Genomic DNA, 21,256 nt, shown 5'->3' on the forward strand with positions numbered 1-21,256 from the left:
CTGTGTGGAATGATTGTTAGGTTAGGTTAGCCTGGTTGGCAATAAGCTACGTATAGACGTTTTGGTCCCTAGCGATACCAGATGGAGACCGACCTCTATGAATACCGAAAGTAGACATCATGTAGGATGTCAGCGCTTGGCGAATTTAAGCAGAGTTGGGAGATCCGCTTTTGAGACGTCCTCCAGACCCTCAAACAATGGGGCTCCCAGGCACTTTAGACGCGTCTTTAATAATGCCGGACAAACGCACAGATGGTGCTCTAAAGTTTCCTCAACATCCTCTCTGCATTTCCTCCATTTGTCCGTGTTAGCAATCCCTATCTTGTACGCGATTGCCCGCTTCCTCTTTCTGACGCCACTGACGCAATGTTTAACTGTGTCTTTTCTTTGTTTTGTTTTTTTTTTGTGCTTGTTTTAGCAGCCACTATGCAAGTAATACGCTGACTTTTTGTGCGGTAAGAATTGGAAGGATGAAGTTGTTGGGATTGAGGACTGAAAATCCTGAAAATGACCTTCTGAATCTACCCCCGAATGGTAAGGCCTATCCTACTATATGGGGCATTGGTATGGTGGACAAAAACCAATAAAATTACAGCTATATCAAAGCGTAGATAACAAAGACTGGTGTGCCTAAGCACAACAGGGGCTATGAGAACAACCTCAAATGCTGGGATGGAACCGCTTTTAAATCTGTCACCGCTACATTTAGCAATACAAGAGAAAACTGCTATGCAAGCACTCTCCTTTCATATAAAAGAAAAATGTAAACAGGAAATCTCACTGGACACCGCACTATCCTAAACAGGGTTTAATATGTAGTCTGTACTCAATTTTACCAAGAGATACAAGGTTATCTTCCAGTCTGGGGAAGAGTGGCACACTAGCCGAACATGGCTACATGATGACTCTCAAAAATGGTATCCAGATGGATTCAAAACGCTCCTGGGGTTAGGAGCAGGAATAGTAGGGGCTAGAGCACACAAATCTTCAGCACTGAGCATAGATAACATAAGAGGAAATCATATCCAAAAGAGGGTTCGAAAAAGTAAAAATTCAAATACTTTCGGACAGTCAATTAGTCCTCAAAGCCTTAAATAGCAATGCTCTCAACAAATTGGCGACTATCAATCAGGCTTCCCTTATTTGGGTACCAGGACATGAGGGACACAGAAGGAAACAAAAAGAAAGACGCGGAAGGGCCATTTATTGGACCAACACCATCTTCCGAATTTAACAAACACAACCTAAAGAGGAAACCAAAAATTGGACTCAAATAAAAAGCAAAGAATACTGCAACGGCACAAACAGCCTTAGGTTAGGTTAGGTAGTGATGGTTGCCCAGAGAGTGGGCCCACTTGGACGAAGAAGTTCGTCCTTTGTGATACCATTGCAAGAGGGGGAAAAGAAGGGGAAAGGGTGGGGGAAGGTTGAGTGTTTGTGGACTACGAACGGTGACTAGTATGCGATTGTGTTAACCTCTTAATGTTGCTGATGAAGTTTATCAGATTTTTGTTTTCAATACCTGCTATATCAGCAGGTGCAGAGAAGAAGTGAGAATCAAGATGCTTGAATTTTAGTCCCGCGAGAGCTGGGTAGCTGAGGAGCAGGTGCTGAGATGATTTGACCTCTCACACCATACAGCTAACGCAAAAAGGACTCGAAGTAATTCCGAGTCTCACGGCATGTATATCCCGCAGACAGTGCGAAATTTGAGAGATGAGATTTTCGCGACCTTACACGTTCGTGTACTTAGCCAGTGCTCGCTGAGTTGGTGCAAAGCCCAACCTTCCAGGAGTAGAGCGCAGGTTGTCAAAGGGATCCCGATCCTCTCCTTTCGCTTGCACACTACCTCACAGGTCCCTTGTCTGGCCAGCACGTCGGCTTCGCAGTCTCCAGTAATGTCACTGTGACCAGGTACCCAAATTATCTTTATATCGAAGAATATAAAGGTAGCCTGATCCGGTAGAATGATCCGGTAGCCTGAATTTGAGTTTGATGCGAAGCTCTTTGCAGAATACTCCTCCTCCAACCCTACCGTCCATCCGTGAACAGGTTAACTAGGCCCTGTCCCCAAGTATTGCCCCCGGTCCACTCCTCCCTTGGTGGAATGTGTGTGAAGAAAGTTCCGCTTGGACTAAGCGAGGGCACACACTGATCCGTCCACGAGGGGATGAACTCGAAGCTTCTGAGAATGCTTGAGTGCCCATATGTCAGATTGAGCTTATAACCCAAGCCCCTCAGTCTTATTGCGGTACGTGCAGCGGCATTTCTGCCTGCCACAAACATCCTTAATCACTCCAAAAAGGTCCTGAACTTGAATACCAACAGAGCAAAATCTGTTCTAACGCTAGACAAAAGGGACCTCAGTCAATCTATGACTATCTAGCACTAGTTTATGCAGGTACTGATGTGATGAGAAGAGTTCATGGCGCACTTAATCACCAATAATTCTGGACTCGTATCTACTAGAAGATGAAGCCTTACAAATGCTGCTGGGGCGATTTCTCGCAATACTAAACATTTAAAATTAAGCACCTATGGACACACAACAGATCAATCTATTTGCATTGCATAATGGCCTTATCCTAACACGTACAATCATTACCATAATTCACTTCCTATCGAATTTCCGTGCAACAGCCAGAAAATTTGAAAATAAATTGCAGAATCTATGAAAGTGTCTTATCTTTGCTTGCTTACTTTTCAATCAACCTGTTGAAATGATTAACATGAAAAGTAGATAATTTTTGGCCACAGGGCATTTTACGTTCTTTGCTTATTTTTAAATTATAAAGACATTAATAAACGCCTGTTCCTCTCTGCAAATACTATCTAATCACCGGACAGTGATAAATCATTAGGACAACTTTCGATTATTGGCTACTGTCCACGTTTTCTTGGAAGCAAACTTATTTTTCTTTAACGAACACCGAACAAGTTTCTTATCTTTGTCCTCATTTTTTTATTGTTGCTTTGAACAAATTTCCAACATAATTTAGCACCCTGCTATTGTATATTTCCATACTTTTAAACTATTGTTGCATTCAATTTGCTGGCACCTATGATTAGCCGCGTGCTAAAAGAGAGACCACACCGAAATCCAGTTTTGCAAGCTAAGCATAGCCTGAAGTTCAACTGACTAGCATTTTATGTTATTGTCGTCTATTTGTTACTAACTGTTACTTATTTATGAAAAAGTTTAGCGGTTTGAGTATGTTGAATTATTTTAATTATAAGCATCGGTGGTTCAGTGGTAGAATGCTCGCCTGCCACGCGGGCGGCCCGGGTTCGATTCCCGGCCGATGCATAAAAATTTTTTTTTAAATTTATTGTAGTAGTAATATTTTTTTATAATATTTAAAAGTAATAATCAATATATAAGTTAAGCAGAAATAACTGGTGGTCACCTACGTAAACGAAAATGCATCTGCCGTCCAACTAGCGAACATCATATACATACGACTCTAAAGCATCCCATGCAGTTACAATGCAAGTGTGAGTCGGCTGTTGTGAGAGCCAGTGCTGTTAACACCAAGGATCCTACGCATCGCCCGCAGTTGCTATGCAAGTGAGAGTCGACTGCTGGGAGGGCGAACAGAGCAGTTAACATTAAAGACAAATTAAGTGTGAAGTTCACGCTCATCCGATTAGAATTATTTAATGAGAGTTCCTTTCAAATGAACCAACTTGGAGATTACTACGATTGCTGGCTTTGCTAAGCTACAAGATTATTGTAAATTCTTTTATTAAGCAATAAATATTTTATAGTTTATATGTAAAAATCTAATTGAATGAAGAACCAAAATGCGGAAATCTTAGACTCGTTAAAAGTAATTGAGAGAAAATTGCTGAAATGAATAACCGCTTAATGGTTTTGAAGGAATAGCGATCGCGTGCGAACCAACCCGAATGCTGCTCGCAGTTTCGCCATATTTTTAAAGGGTGATCAATTTCGAGGTATCGGATTTTAAATTGAAATAAAACAAAGAAAATTTAAATTGATTGGGAAATCTTTATTATTTTCGTGTAGAGCCATTCATGACATTTATTTTTTTAAAGACGAAAAAATGTTGACCGCAACTGCGTCGCTATTCGACCATCCCTAAACACCAATTTTGAATGATTCGCGGGAGGATTTCGGTCAGTATCTCGTGAATAACTTTAGTAATGTTGGTTTGCAATGCCTCAATCGAAGCTGGTTTATCCAAAAGGCATTAGGACTTTACACTCCTGCACAAATAAAAGTCCAAAGGTGTCATGTCACAAGATCTTCCACCAATCCACTGGTCCGAGACGGGAGATAAAATGCGCACCGAAACGACGACGCAGTAAATCCATTGTTTCACGGGCTGTCTGGCTGTATGGCAAGTAGCTTCGTCTTGTTGGAATAAAATGTTGTGGAGATTACGGGCTTCAATTTCCGTGATCAATAAGTCGTTTATCATAGCGCGATTGCCTTCGTCTTTGAAGAAATATGAACCGCTGATTCCATAGGCCGCAACAAATGGTTGTTTTCAATCGATCCAATGTCGGGGTTCAATGGTGTCGGATTGCTTTTCGGGTTAAGTACGGCAAATTTCCTTATTGGCATAGCCATTAAGTCGACCTCAACGCTGAAAAAAATTCAAGTCCAAAATGCGGATTTTCAGAGAGTTTTTCCAGAGACCAGCGACTAAAATTATGACGCTTTGGAAAATTCTGCAGGCTTGAAATCTTGGACTAAATGTATTTTATACGATTTCAAACCAAGATCTTTACGTAAAATTATTTTGAATTTTGCCGACTATTCGGAAAAATGCGTTCGATAGGACGGTTCGTAATACAAAAGTACCATTTGAAAAATTTGTTGAGGCGTAAGTCTTCCCATGATGAAATGTGAACTAATACTGAAAAAAATTATGTATTTAGCGTGTATCTGTCAAAAAACCTCTATTGCGCATCCAATCTAATGCAAAACACTACAGGTTGCCCAGGAAGGTAAATGTAATATTTAACAAAATAAGGCCGCTTTAAGCAAATGTTCTTCAAACATTTTCTTCTTTTTTTTCTTTGAAAAAAATGAACATTTGCTGACAAGTGATATCAAAAAAAATCTACAACTATTATTTTTATTTCAGTTTTAGTGTTAAAATTATTTAAAATTAATAATTAAAAATAATTATATCAAAATTGCGCAAATAGATCTGGTTGAAAAAAATGTGAACTTCATAGGCAGTTTAAGAGTCCTGCGGATAATTTTTTCTTTGTGTTTCAAAACATCTATTTGGAGCTATCAAGCGAACAGAACGGACACTACTTTTAGGAGATAGGCAATAAGGAAGCTTGAGCTTGAAAGACTTCATTGAATGAACGAACTGGGAAAAAAGAAAAAAAAGCAATTTTTAAAATGGTCAAACCCCAACCTTTCGTATGAAAAAAATAATCTCCATACCTGAAAAAAAGTTGCCTAAGACACAAATTTGCTAGGCTTCGATTGACTGAAAAACGCAAATTCTGAGATGAAAAATGGAAGCATTTAGCACTTTTGAAGAAGAAGAAATTTTATTTAAATTTCCCAGATGTAAATGACAAATATTGGCGATCTAAATGTTCTGTCAAGACCCATAAGTAAAAACACTCTCAGCTGGTGGCAACTGAGATCACCTGATTCCAAAGCGCTCTTTTATGTAACATGGTTGCATAAAAAATAATTAAATTTCATAGAAAATTCGATCAGATATTTTTCAATAAAAATTATTATTATCTCTAAGAAATATATTAAAAATATACAAATATTTGTTTATTGTAAAGATATAGTTTTTCATTTTCATTCTAATTTTTTTTTTTGTCGATATTTTCCTGTTCCCACATAAATTCTAATTTGGCATAGCAACCCCGTCAATCCCTCAAGCAAAGAGATCAAGCACTCACACCATCACACACCTAGGGCCTGTCAAAAAAATACTAAGAAGAAGAGTGTTTTTACTTGAGATTTTGTGCAATGGTCAAACGGCGAATCTTTGGGGAGGGCTCTACTATTGCTAGTGTAAGTGCCGGATGTACCATGAAAAAAACGCCATGAAAAAAACGCTAATTTGTTTAATTTTGGAGGGAAGAAATTGTAAGAAGAAGAAGATGAAGAATATAAGACAGCAATGCATTGAAGCATACGGTATTTTTACCTAGTTTGCCGAAAAATTTTTCTGCTTATGGGAGGTGCTCCCTTATGAGAACTCTGTAAAAAAAGTGAATATTACTGAGATGAAAAAAATTTAGATGAAAAGTTCGGGGAATTTTTAAACTTTTTGTAATAAGTTTAAAAATTGGATCAAAGTGGTTTCTGTTAGAAAATTAACTAAACGTTTATACCAAAAAAGTAAATCTTCAAGAAAAAAAAAGAAAACAGTCAAAATTGGCCAAACTATTCATGAGCTACGATATTGTCGCGGGGTGTAGTTAGTTTGGCTGCCCTTGACCCTTAGTTTTGGTATGCCCCTCAAGTATTTAGAATAGTAGGTTATGGAAGTGTTAACGTGTTATGGGAGGTTTGTCCGCTCAATGGAAAAGCATGTTTTTTCCAATTCTTAAGGATTTGGGGTTTGAACTGAAAAAAATGTCCGCTAATGGGAGGTGTTCGCTTAAGAGAGGTTTCCGTTAGGAGAGAGTACACTGTACATAATTCTAGGAATCCCGAGATATTCCAACTCTGGACTGGCCAAATTTTAGTTCATATTTTAATCCAATACGGGTTGAATTTCTATGCTATTCGCTCAAGTTTTTCGTCACTTACACCAATTCAAGGATATTAAGTAGTTGAAAGAAGCTGTGCAAAGGGAATGTACGAAGTTTTGCTCCAATTGTTCCTGTTCACTGATAGGCACTATGCCAGGATGTGTCTACACAGAAGATTAAGCAATAAAGGAGGATATACTGATGTAGATAATTTCAAAATAACTGCAATATCTCCAAAGTAAATTTGGCTTTATACAATGTGGGGCAAAACTAATCACCCCATCCGAAGATTTATAATTTTTGCAAATCGTGTCGTACGCCAATCACTTGGCGCTTGTGAACTGCACAGCTGCAATATACAAACTGATAAGGAAAGGAGCGGGTAAAGGTCAAAGTAAAGAGTTTTTATTTGTTGTTGTTGTTGAAGCTAATAAGCGATTTTTTTTTTCTTTTTTTGTTTTAAGACTTATTCATAAACCAAATTGGATGATTAGGATTGTATTAATGTCGCTGCAAATTTTCATTTTTATGCGTAATTTTTCGTTTTTTAATATTTTGCTGAATTTTTGTTTTTGTAATTACGCGTACGAAACTGTAAAAAACAATTGAAAACAAAGCAGTTCTCGAATATTCTCTCTCATTCTTTCAATTTGGTGCCGCCTTTATAAATGTGTACATAGTTCGCAGATTTTTTTTTTGCCATTGATACAAGTAATGAGTAAAAACAAATGTCACGCATATTTCGTAGTGCAATGCTCCAGGTATTTATTATCTAAATACATATAATAAATAAATTAAAAACATTACACATTTGTATGTACAAATAAAAAACAATTGCATCGGCCGGGAATCGAACCCGGGCCGCCCGCGTGGCAGGCGAGCATTCTACCACTGAACCACCGATGCGTGTGTTTGAATGTATCCCAAGAGTATACATAACCTACGCCAAACATAGCAGAAGGTATGAGTAAGCAGAGCTAAAACGCGATTTGTGATAAGCACCAACACTCATAGAGGAATTTGCAGTTAGCAAAAATAAAAAATAGTCAAAGTAAAATACCTATATATAAATACTTTAGTCATATCAGGTTATTTTTGCACAAGTTGCTCCACGTAGTGCAAAGTGCAGTTATAAATACGAAGCGCTAAGTTATTTAAATGGCATGGGTGAGATAAGAGAAAAGCAAAGAGCAAGAGAAAGAAGAAGAAGAGCAAGAAAAGTACTCTAGTCTTAAAAATAAAATGTTCAAAGGACAATTTCTTTTTTTTTTTTTATATCAACCCTTTATTTATTACAGTCTGTTATATATTAACAATATGTAATTTGTGTACACTTAGGGTCTATTATGTTCTTTTACCAAAGTAAGAAGAATCTGTTATAGTTATTATTTCTTTTTTTTTTGTTTTTTGTAATTACACTGTAAATCTTATAGTTAGATCAGTCGGTGTGAGTCGCTTTAATCTTCGTTTGATATTTTCTGTCGGTACTATTTTACGCATTTGTTCGTTTTGGTGGACTGACAGTCGCTGGATATGCTTAGTGCTACATTTTGTGATTGTTTCTTGGATAGTGTCTATGTTTAAGTCACGATGTAGGGCTTCATTTGAAATAAACCAACAAGCATTTATTATATTTCGTAATATTTTGGATTGTGTTCGCTGTATGAGCTGAAGATTTGTGTTTTTTGCCGTTCCCCATATTTCTATTCCGTATTTCCATATAGGAGTAATAATTGTTATTATAAAGTGACAGTTTTGATGCTCGTCCCATTAGCAAACTTAATTTGATTTCTTTTGTTAATGATATGGTGTTTCCATGTTAGTTTTTCGTCAATAGTTATTCCAAGATATTTTGCTACTGGGCAGATTTTTATTTTGTTGTTTTTTAAGCTAAGATTATATTTTGATGTCTTTTTGTTTGTATATACCTATAACTTGTATAGTTTTGTCTTTATTAACTTCTATACCCCATTCGTCGAACCAATTTACTGTATTGTTTATTAATTTTTGAAGTGTAGAGGTCGCCAGTTTTTCGTCATTGTTTGATGCCATTAATACAGTATCATCCGCAAACGTTGCTATCATTGCATTATCTGTTGTCGGAGTTGGCACATCTGCGGTGTATATTAGATATAAAAGAGGACCTAATGCACTGCCTTGCGGTACTCCAGCTGTCATTGGTAGAATATCGGAATATTCGTCTTCATATCTTATATACAATTTTCGACCAGTTATGTAGCTCTTCAAAATTTCAAAGTAGTTTTGTGGAAAGATTCGTTTGAGCTTATGCAAAAGTCCTTTATGCCAAACTTTATCAAAGGCTTTTGCAATGTCCAGGTATGCAGCTACACAATATTTTTTGTCATTCATATCGTTAAGTATTTTGTTAGCAACCCTGTGGATTTGTTGGACTGTTGAGGGTTGCCGTCTAAATCCGAATTGATGGCTAGGTATCACTTTTTTTGCTGTCAAAATTGGTTCTAATCGGTTGAATAATATTTTTTCCAACACCTTTGAAAGTATTGCCAATAAGCTGATGGGTCGATATGAGGCAGTTTTGGTGGCATCTTTTCCTGGTTTAGGTATGTCGGTAATTTGAGCAATTTTCTATAGTCGTGAGAAGTATTTAGTCTCTAACATTCAATTAAATATATTTCTTATGAATTGCAATGCTATTTCAGGTAACTCTTTTAAAATTTTTCCATTTATTAGATCATATCCTGGAGCTTTTTTATCGTTTAGCTGTCTTATTTGATTTTTAATTTCGCTCACGATGGTCTTTCTTGTTTTGATTTGCGGAACGTTTATTATGTTATCAGATTTAATGTGAATGTTTTGATTATCCATTTCACTTGTAAATGCGTCTAAGAAGTGTTTGGCTAGGGTATCGGCTTTTTCTTTGCTTGTTTTTGCCCATGAGCCGGCTTCTGTTTTGATGGGAGGTTTATGTACCTATGACAGCGCCATTGATGTGTTTAGCTGCTTTCCATAAGGAGTAATTTGTAGATGCTGCTGTTCCCAGGTTTGCCATAAAATTTCGAAGTTTACTCTCCTTATGTTTTGTAAGTAGTGCTTTTAGCTTATTCGTCGCCTTATTAAATTTGGTTTTATATGCTGGATGTCTGGTGGTTTGCCATGTTTTGCGGAGCTTTCTTTTTTCGCCGATTTTCTCTTTAATGTAAGTTGGAATATTTTCTTTATTTGCCATTTTCGGTGTTGGTGTAGAGGAAACAATAATTGAAAATTATTAAAAATTATAAAGTAAATTAAGAATTTATTTATTATTTTCAAAGTATTTGAGGACAAGTCCCTCTTTGACCAGTTCTGGCTATTTTTCGCTTGTTTTTTTATTCCTACTATTTTTTTTTATAAGTTCAAAGTTTATTCTAATAGCGATCGTCTCTCGGCAGGCAATGGCAAACCTCCGAGCGTATTTTTGCCATGAAAAAGCTCCTCATAAAAAATATTTGCTGTTTGGAGTTGACTTAAAACCGTGGGCCACAGACAAAAAAAGGACTTGCACTCTTCTTCTCCTTCTTCATTGGCGCGATAACCGCTTACGCAATTTTGGCCGAATTTAACAAAGCGCGCCAGTCGTTTCTCTCTCGTGCTAACCGGCGCCAATTGGGCACACCAAATGAAGCCAAGTCCTTCTCCACCTGATCTTTCCAAAGCAGAGGAGGCCTTCCTTTGCCTCTGCTACCACCAGCTGCTACCGCATCGAATACTTTCAAAGCATGACCCAGTCAACGCTGGATCTTTATTCGCTGCGCTATGTCTATGTCGTCGTAAAGCTCATACAGCTCATCGTTCCATCGCTTGCGATATTCGCCATTGCCAACGTGCAAAGGTTCAAAAATCGTATGCAAAATCTTTCTCTCAAACTCTCCAAGCGTCGCTTCATCGAAAGTTATCATCGTCCAAACTTTTGTGCCATACGTTAGGACGGGCATAATGAGAGTCTTGTAGAGTGTTAGTTTTGATCGTCGAGAGATGACTTTACTACACATTTGCCTACTTAGTCCAAAGTAGCACTTCTTGGCAAGAGATATTCTACGTTGGATTGCAAGGCTGACATTGTTATCGGTGTTAATGCTGGTTCCTAAATAAACGACGTCAACAGTGACGTGAGGGCTGATATGCGAGTGCGCCGACTGTTTGTTTGAAGACAGGAGGTACTTCGTTTTGTCCTCGTTCACCACCAGACCCATTCGCTTTGCCTCTTTATCCAGTTTGGAGAAGACAGAACTAACAGCGCGGTTGTTAAGGCCGATGATGTCAATATCATCGGCATACGCCAACAATTGTCCTTCCAAATTCTGACGGCGCTGCTGGTGCTGAGCAACGTCATCTTGCACTACTGACAATTTAATTGTGACTCTTGCCAAAAGTGATTATTTTAAGTCATCAAAAGGCATTTTAGCTGAAATCAACAACGTAGTATCAGCGATAACTGTACGGTGTCAATTGTACAATATTAACCTACCAGACAGAATAGGTCGAAAAGTTCCTCTGTGGAAACTAGTAAAATTAAGGGGTCCCGGTGGTCTAGGCCCGAAAATTTAGAATATTTTCATTTTTTAAATAAAAACCAACTACAAAAAAAACGATATTTAAATTTTTTAGACTTTTTATTTAACTTCTTTTACATACAAAAATTAATTGTTTTTTTTTTTAATTTTAATAATTTTAAAATTGGTGTTGAAGTTGACCCTCCAGAAAAATTGGGCCTGCACGGTGTTGTCCATTTTAGCTCTTCTATTTATCTGAAACACAAAAACCAAAAAAATTATTAATCAGTATAACTGTAGCTACATATGTCCCGCTACTAGAATAAAAAAGAAAATTGATAAAATGGCGCGGTTTTGAATCGGGTTTTTTCAGTTTTTTAATAAAAAAAATACGAAATAATTGAAATATTAATATGATTCTAGTACAGGCGATAGCCATTTATGTTGTGAACAACATATTAAAATTTCAAACGCTTAGGTTGAATAATTTTGTTTTTTTTTTTGACAGCACCAGGCCGAAAAAAAGTCGTTTCGAGATAAATGAGATTAAAGTTTAAGGTACAGAAGCGCGTGGACCGCTCTAGTTAATGGGCTGTAGAAGCTATAATATTGGGAATTTCCGCATGAAAATTTCACAGTATATGGCAACAAAATGATTTACGGATGCTTCTCTTGGTACGGAGCAGAACCTATTCACCTTCTAACCAACAAAATGAACAAATTCGTTTATAAGGACATACTCAACAAGTGATGCTCTGCTGACAAAAACATGCCACTTTGTTGGCTTTTTATGCAAGATAAAAATGACACACAAACTAATGTTATTGCAAATTTATTGGATAGGTTATGCCAGTCAGCCGACGGAAATCCCATTGAAAATCTTTTGGGAGATTTAGAAAAGCGATTCGTGAAGAAAAGATTCAAATATTGGATTTTAGGGTTTATTGCAAGAATCAAAGAACTTGGGTACTCAACTTGCATTGAAACCTGCCGTAGGATTATCAGTTGTATGCCAAATGGAATACAAAAAGTCATTGACGATCATAGCGCACTGGGTCCGCCGTTATTGGTTAAACTTTGATAAATTAATCGGCATTTTCAATAAAATAACTAAGATATTTTTGTATCGGATCTCTTTCTATTTCGTACCTATTTTGCTGACCACTTGAATGTTTTCCTTTTTGTACCTATTGTAATTAGTTAAAGTTTTAAAAGATGCTTGAATTATAATTTTTTTTTATTAATCTATGAAAAAACAACATGCATCTGAATTTCTGTTATTATTGATTTAAAAAACTTGCATTTTCTTACACATATAGGTGTAGCAAAATTAATCAGTTCATTTTGTTTTTGAACTCTTTTCCTAAAAGAAATTTGATTTATACGATGTTAATTCGTTATCTCAAAAACTGAAGCCAATCTTACAAAACGAGTGGTACCATTGAATTGAAAAGGTCACAGTTACACAAAATCGCCTTCAAAGTCTTTGCGACAAAAAAATAATTTTTACCCCAAGCACAGTGTAATTGTGCCAATATAAAGTATTTTTGTTGTACATTTCTATAAACGTTTTATGAAAAATATCCATAATTACTTTTAATTAGTTCGATAGAGCCGCAAGTTGACTTCTGGAATATTTTGTCTAAATTCTTTTATGTTAATTCATTCAATTTTTTATTGTCGTATATTTTTGTTTTCTTTTCTCTACTATTTCATTAATTTTTTTTTCACTTTCAATTTTTAGATTTGGTGGACGGCATTGTCTGTTGCCTTGGGTCTGGACGTGCGCGGTGATTTAATCAAAGGTGTGCCATGCATCAAACGCTATCATCAATTATTCTGTCCGACGGCGGGCAATAGCTATCCAATGTGAGTAAGAAACGTCAAAAAGTGTATGGATGTCGTTAAGTGTATGCATGTATGTATGTAGATATATATTATATTTTACTTTGTTACCATTAATTTGTGCTTCATAGCTGATCACTGCTTACGGCGGCTCACTAATCATTTCAGCTCATTTACGTTGATTATCGCGAATTAGCAAGGGGACAGATTTTTGAATATAATTTTCCAGAGACACAGATATTTTAACTGCTTTGTGGTTTTTCTTCTTTCGCTTGATTTTTTCTCGAGACCGACTTCATTCAATTTTGAATGATAAGTAAACAAAAAAAATAGGAGAAGGAGCTCTGCCAAACCCCTAACAGATGTGTACGCACCAATTAGTTTTTTTGTTTTGAATACAAAAATTCAGCGCGCTTTATCTGATAACACAGGCCGACAAAATTTAACCAACATTCAGACCCAGAAACCAGACTATATATTTCCGAAGGTTTATGATGCGCTGAATCCAAATCTGGCCTCAGAATTGCTCTATTAGTTTGAGTTTTCGAGATTTCCTAACCTAAAAGTGCAAAAAAGCCCATTTTTACCCATATTTGAGGTTATGTAGCCTTGGAGATGTTTTCTTTCACCAAAATTAAAGGATGGCATCTTTAAATACAAGCCTTCTTTTTTCAAATGGCGTTTTGTTTGCTCAAATATCATTTTTTTTCGCAGAGATATCGCATTTTGAAATTTTCATGTTTCGAAATTTTCCTACACCTGAAAATCGATTAAGATAATATAACATAGCCATGATATATTCGATTACTAATTTTCTTGAATTGAGTCTTATTTTTCTTAAAATTTTGTCTCACACCATAAGTGTGCTGACTCACCACATCCCTACACTATCTAACCTTTGGGTACCGAGTCACACACAGCCCTAACCCCTAGTAACCACCCCTATCATGCCGCAAGTAGGCTTACCCACAAACTCCAAATTTACATACTATTAATCCATATATTTCAGGCCCTCAAACCCAAGAAAATTAGTAATCGACTATATCATGTCTATGTTATCTTAATCGATTTTCAGGTGTAGGAAAATTTCGAAACATGAAAATTTCAAAATGCGATATCTCTGCGAAAAAAAATGATATTTGAGCAAACAAAACGCCATTTGAAAAAAGAAGGATTGTATTTAAGGATGTCATCCTTTAATTTTGGTGAAAGAAAACATCTGCAAGGCTACATAACCTCAAATATGGGTAAAAATGGGGTTTTTTGCACTTTTAGGTTAGGATATCTCGAAAACTCAAACTAATAAATTAATTTTAGTTATCAATCCGAATTTTGCATGGACAGAGAAGCAGATATTAGTTTAAATTATTTCGGATACTTTTCCTTGTAGACTAGTGTAATTATTTTTACCTAATATTTCAATGAACTAAATTGCAGAAAGCAAAACAGCAGAGACATAAGAAATGCTAAATTATGAACTAAAAGAAGGCTTAAAATAAACTTAGGTGAAGCCAATTAAATCTTAAAAAAAATCAACTGGCTCTATCGCAAAATTTGGCAAAAAAAAAAACAAGCACTGATTAATGGCATTTTTCTAACTCTATAATTAATTTTTTTGTTTTTATTTATTTATTGTATTTTGTGTTAAAATTATTTTTATTAGTCCAATGCGTTTGTGAGAAGCTAAAATTTTGCTATTCATTGTGGGCAGTTTTCGCGTGCCAAATACAAGTTCGCCACTGGCATCAAAGGCATAGCCCACGACTGTGGTGATAGATTTACAAGGTTTGCTCTTTAACTTCGGCTACCACCTCTCTTAGGAGATGCGGCAGCCGAATTCTTCACATATATTCCCACACTCGTCCAATCTGTCGTTATTCAGGCGGCAACGAAGTGTCATTGTTTGATTTCTTTCGTATATCACCAACACAATCTCAGGTTTTTTGTAAACACATCCCAAGTGACATCAGCCCATCGGCTGATTCTGTCAAATTTGCTCAGAGCGTAATAGCCTCTAAAAACCTTTTCACCATGGCCGTGGACGATTTGAACACACGCCAAAATGGAGGGGACTAAATACGATTTATACTAATATTTTGAGTTTGCTTGGACTGTCTGACATATTTTAATTTGTTTCAATTTAATTTTTATTGAAAAATCGACAAAAATGAGCCCCTTAAATGAGATATGAATTTTCAAAGCCAAAATGTACTTCACAATGGATTTGATTCATCAAATTAAAAAAAAAAGAACTCGTTGGCCGGTGATCAGAAAACGTGGACTACTAACTTTGACCTAATTTTTATTGAACATTTTTTCGAACAGTAGATTTTTCCGATCCTAGGTTTGGTAGTGCTGGCTGATCTGTAAAAAGATCTCATTTAGACCTCTAAGGTCAATTGTGTTGCCAGTGCTATGTATCTGGAGTCGAAAATATTATTTTATAAAACTCTTAATGCACGTTTTCGCAAGTTTTAACAAGCCGTTCAGTCTTTTGTCAACAATATCCTTCAAGGATGAATAGAGTGCTGATCCTAGGCACATCCGTCGAGTGCTACAAAGAGCAGAGCACTGGTACCCCTAGCATTCATATCGTCATACGCATATCTCTAAACTAATCCTATTTTGCCTGCATGAGGAGGTGTCCCGTCAGTGGTCCAATTAATATTTTGCAGTCTTTTCTAGAGAGTGATAAAATAAAGTTTTTCGATCGTGGTCTAAATAAAAATCATATCATCGTTATAAACTACGCATTAGTCAATTTGAATAGATCTTTGCTACTCGGTTTTGGGTGTGTCGGTTTTATACGTGCGTACCATCCGATAGATACTCATAATGAACATAGAACAAAAAAGGCGTCGTTCCTCGGTTGCTAAAGACAAGTACGGGAATTCATTTTTACCATGGAAAAGCTAATCATTAAATCGTTCGGAGGGAGCTTAACGCTTGTAGGACAGCACCAAGCGTAAGACAACACCAAGAGTTGTATATTTTTTTAGCTTTTGGTATCTGCAGAAGTTTTTGTCCCTCGGTTTTTTCTTTTTTTTTTGCGGTCCCAATAAATCCTCGTACCTCTTCAGAATCAAATGAATATCCGATTAGCTGATCAGAGAATATGCGATTATCGCTGCAATAAGCGAAGGCCTCGAGGTGATATTTAGTTATCGGATTCAAAAGTCTGTTAGCATGCCTTCCGTCCTTAAGAATGCAAGAGTTGTAAATAATTATTTCAATAGCGCAGATTTTTCTTATATTCTCTCAATTTCGACCGAGAAAACAAATAGATATTTTTCTTTTAGCACTCCAACATAGTTAGTAATAAGTACGCTTCATGCGCCCAGTGCCCGTTTTGCCACTCCCTTCTGCGACCATCACAGCCACGGTTAGCACGGGTAACTACCACCCACAAGCGAGCTTGGCAGGCTGAGAGAGGCTGCAGATGAACTAAACTGGTGTTACCTGTCATGTCCGATCGACTTTCGCAAACCCTTCTGTCATTATGCAGAGGGGAGTGCAGACGGCTGGTTGGACTGATGACGGACTGTGGGCGAAGCACATGGAAAGGTTGGGCATCTCAGACAGTGTACTCTGCCCAGCTTGTGAAGAGGAGGATAAGACGGCGGACCATTTTCTGTGCATCTGCCCCGCCTTCGCTCGAATCAGGATTGAAGTCTTTGGCACTGATGTGTTAAAAAGCCACCATCTTGACTCCTTGGCACCACAAGATCTACTCAGATTTCTTCGGAGATCGGGTAGATTTAAAGAAAATTAAAAGAGAATCCAAGTGTAGTACAATGGACTTAATTCATGTCTGAGTGCTGCACATGCTAGTTGTCCCGAAAAAGAAAAAAAAACCGCTTCATGCGCTCACAGAAGAGATCTTGATCGTTGAGTAAATTCGCCGTACTAAGGCTCTAGTAAAGGTCGAGATGACCGATTGTGATCTGTACTTGGATCGATTAATTCTTATAAAACTTGGTTTTCCATAAGGCAAAGACAATTTATCCCATTAGTAGGTCAAAAAAGTATGGTGTAAAAAATCTGATCATAGTTACTGCATTAATACTTAGCTTGAAATGACCGGTGTTATGGATAGAGATCAGGTATATAGGTAGAAAGTTAATATATGAAGTAAGGACTTCAAAAAGTTCCCGGAAGAAAGGCCTCTTAGTGAACTGATTTAGTTTCTGTTTGGTTTTTGTTAGGCGTTCGACTATCACATCTGTGATTAACATTCCTACCAAAATTTTAACGCCATTGCTTGACATTTGTGAAAGATACGTCGTCATGAGTAAAATTATAAATTTTGCGAAAACCTTAGAAATGTTGGAAAACTGTTTCGAAGAAAACACGATTTTACGAGTGGCATTAACGCTTCACAAGAGTTTGTCTCATGGGCAGGCGTCGAAAAAATAATAAGACACAAATGAGCATATTTCGCGTCTATGAAGATTACTCCGTGATCTGCAGTAATCCATAAGAATGTTGTTTGAGTAGCTAGTAAGGTGTTTGAGTAGCTAGTAAGGTATTTAAATATTATATTTTGTGGTTATACGGCTTTAGTGAGAACTTTGTCTGGCATCAGTAAATCAAATCTAAACTTTTCGTTCATTGTGTACTCTCCCACCGGCATGAAAAGCTGGGATGCTTTTGTTGTGATTGTCGCGTTCTCTATAGCCAATTTAACAATTCCTCGTTTGCGTTCATGCATAGGATCCTTTCTTGGGATCTCGAGGAGTTGAAGCGGGTCATGGACTGCTAGGAAGTTCAACTTTTCGATACACTCTAAGCCTTATAATGATGTGGCGTCAAATTATGATACTAAAGATTTGTAAAGACTGATAATATGGAACAGCTGATGTTACAAAACTTCAAAGTACGCAGTTTTATTCACTTTAATTGTCAAATATCAACGAAAATTTTAAGCTACTTGAAACTTGCATTTAATATTAATAATAAATGGACTATAGTAAAACTGTCTAGAATTTTCTTACAAACTCTGACCAAAAAGTTTTGAAGTTTTGATACAATTTTTTGAAATTTGAAAAAAATTTTTTTTTAGAATTCACAACAATTTTATAAAAATATAAAAAAAAGAAATAATTCACACTTGGTAATTCGTCGCGATAGGTTCCCATTAGGAACAACAGTAAATTGTAACGTTAGATTATTGTTCTTTTTTTCAATTTATTGTCAAAGAAAAAAAAAAACAATGTTTCGCATTACTATTATTTTGCACACAGGTGTATATATACGATGCAAAAAATAATCTAAAAATTTAATTCACTAACGGCAAACACATTTTTATTGCTGCAAAGCTATTTGCGAAGAATGAATTCGGAATTAAATGTCCCATAAAAGTAAAATTGGCAATTAGTTGCTGAATTTATAAGCTGTTAATAATTTAAATGATTTGCTTTAATGCATCCACTTTAAAACCGGAAACCTGAATTTATTTCTCCGACTTCTTATATAGAAAACTTTCGTTCAATCTTCATGCCATATATGAAAAAATTTAAGATTTTTTTTTTTTGCAAATGAGAGCAGAAAAGGAAATTCTGCTACTAAATCAGGCATTTGAGTGAATATTCTCAAGAATAAATACATAAATAAGAAAATAAAATAATAAATTAAAAAAATTAAATATAAAAAATAAGCATTTAGGAGCTATCTAATAACTAGAAATGTAATCAAATTTCGTAGCCAGCAAAGGACGCTAGAAGTAAACCGAATTGCACTCAAGAGCAAGAAAAATGAGGCCTTGACAAATTTAATAAAAATGTCTAAGCCAAGGGATTGCTATCTATTGTACATACATATACGAATATTCTATTGAAATGAAGATAGTCAGATCAACAGCTAAAATGTTCAAGCCAAATTGATTTCACCCAGCCTTTGAGCGAGTCGAAGATATCTCCCTCCTTATCTATCCTAAACTGAACCCACACCGACTTGTGGTTATTAAGTGAGTCTGACGCTGTAAAATATTTTGTAGTGTTGTCACACATATTGACTTATTATCGTATACTTAATACAAAGTGGCGCAAAATTAATGACATCGTATGTCAATCCTATCTGACACTTGGGAATTAGACAGCTGCAGCATACAAACAGGCAAGCAATCAAGCGGAGAGGCAGCGCAAAACGCAAAGAAAAACAAATCAGCGCTCGATAGGAGGTGGACTGTCTACGAACTGACGACAAATAACAGACGGTCGATTCACGCGCTCATGACGGCATAAGACGCAATATCTTCTTTGCTGCAGATGCAAAAGAAACCTCCATAGCGTATAACATCCATACGCCCATGCAAGAGGAACCTGAGGAACACATACCACTGGCATGACGGCACTGAGACATTAGAAGACGAGCCTATAGCATGAAGCTGGCTGGCTACAAATATGGTGGACCCAGATGTGGGGGAATAGTATTGGTCCATTTAATGGACACCGTTCTAGGCCTTCCCGAAGTAATGCAAGGTAGTTCCGGGAAGGGAGTCTCACCAGAAGAGGAGGAGGGATTGTTTTAGTGGCTACACCATTAGACGCAGTTGACGACGGTCGCTGTAAGTGCGAGGGCATTGTAAACCCTCCTTACCCGCCACAAAAAAACAAAAGCAATCAAGAACGTAACGGTCAATATAAAGATTTCCATTACTCCAAAAATTTTTTTTATTTAGCAAAATACATCTCTACTCTATCCCTTGAACGCTCCTAGTGAATCTTTCCTTCAAATTACTGCAAATTAAGCTAATTTGAATTTTGTTACGTCAGCTCTTTCAGAACGCGAATGCATTTCAAGAATTTCAGAATTCTTTCACAGCCGCAACGTACTCAAATCTTTTTATTTTTAATGCTGATTTCGACTCAGAAAATGGATATAAGTTGCATGCCCTAGGAACAGGCGAATAGGATATAAAATGAACATTCTATGCTTAGCTATAAGCCTCGCGCTAATTGTTATGAAAAATGGTCTTCTTCAATTTGGGTCGTTTTTTCTTATGCTTTCACGAAGCTCAGCAAGAAATTAAAATTAGTAATGTTTTTTGACTAGTAGTTTGATCTGCAGAAACCCAGTAAAAGGACAGATTGAACTACTAGCTTGCATTACAGTTTTCGATGGTTGGTAGTTGGCAGTTCAATCACTGCACAGAAATAGTCTTATATCTCTTAAACTCAAGCTGAAAAAACTGATCCCATTTCAACGGTATTTTCAGTTGAAACCGCGCATAAAATCCCAGTTGCCCTACATCGTAAAACGAATTTCGATCAAACGCATTTTTACTTCCTTTTAACAAAAATTTTACAGTGGATGAAATTAATTTTTTTTCTCATGGTTACTCTTTAGTGATGAAAGATTATTATTTCATTTTTCTAGCTATGCTTTTCGAGCTAAAGAGACCTGTAGCAGAGCAAAAAAATGTATTCTACTGAGTTGAAAAATGGACCTTTTCCAAGTTTTAATTCACAAAAAGCAGCGCTTTTAGCGCGAAAGAAACTGCGTTGGCAACCCAGCTACCTAGCTTTGCAGCGCCGATTATTGCTTTAAAGCACTACGCTCGGCCTCAAAAGAATTTGCCTATTTAAATCAGGTTATATATATTTTAATTTGTTATTTAACTAATTTTTTCTTTCTTTTGCGTTTTGAGCTTTTTTCTTTCATTTTGTTCGTTATTGTTTTACGAGCGAATACAAAATAATTCCACGAACGGTTCGTCACCTGTTTGTGTTGTCAGAACTTGTTTCGAAAATTTCATGAATGACACAAAAAATTAGCAAATAAATTAAAAAGAAAATGTTTGTAATACAGGACAGTAAGAAATTAACGTATTTTTTTGCTTATTAATTCTTTCTTTTGCTTTTTTCCCGGGGATATTTCGCATCTGTTAAGTTCCACGACCTTATCGTGCGCCAGCGCCGCGGCAAACGCGATGATACGCGTGTCAACAAGATGCATATTTATTGTTCACATATTTTGTAGGTTATATGTAAATAATTTCCCATTCTGTACAGATATACATAAATAATTTATTACTTTTCTTTAGTGGCGCTTTAACCTTCTAATCCATTTAAGCTGAATATAAGAAACAGAGAGCAACTGCTTTTGCCTCACTCGAGCGAGCTGTCGCTTCAGGGTATCCGAAGATTTTGATTTACTGAGCAATGAGCCTATACAGTTACAGTTTTCCA

The 21,256-nt window shown here is 36.5% G+C and overlaps 1 protein-coding gene and 2 non-coding genes across 4 annotated transcripts in view; 2 read left to right on the forward strand and 1 right to left on the reverse strand.

Annotated features, from left to right (window-relative positions):
• Nucleotides 1-21,256, forward strand: part of LOC128865153 (protein spaetzle 3) — a 125,834-nt gene that overhangs the window by 91,786 nt on the left and 12,792 nt on the right. For both annotated transcript variants that reach the window (XM_054105210.1, XM_054105211.1), the window contains exon 4: nucleotides 12,967-13,091. In XM_054105210.1, the coding sequence (XP_053961185.1) occupies nucleotides 12,967-13,091 (125 nt within the window). The remainder of the gene's footprint in view (nucleotides 1-12,966; nucleotides 13,092-21,256) is intronic.
• On the forward strand, nucleotides 3,237-3,307 carry Trnag-gcc (transfer RNA glycine (anticodon GCC)). The gene has a single exon. It is a non-coding gene; the product is annotated as a tRNA-Gly (tRNA).
• Nucleotides 7,547-7,617, reverse strand: Trnag-gcc (transfer RNA glycine (anticodon GCC)). Its single transcript has one exon. It is a non-coding gene; the product is annotated as a tRNA-Gly (tRNA).

Source organism: Anastrepha ludens, chromosome 5 (genome assembly GCF_028408465.1).
Source record: "Anastrepha ludens isolate Willacy chromosome 5, idAnaLude1.1, whole genome shotgun sequence".
Classification (NCBI taxonomy): Eukaryota; Metazoa; Arthropoda; class Insecta; order Diptera; family Tephritidae; genus Anastrepha; species Anastrepha ludens.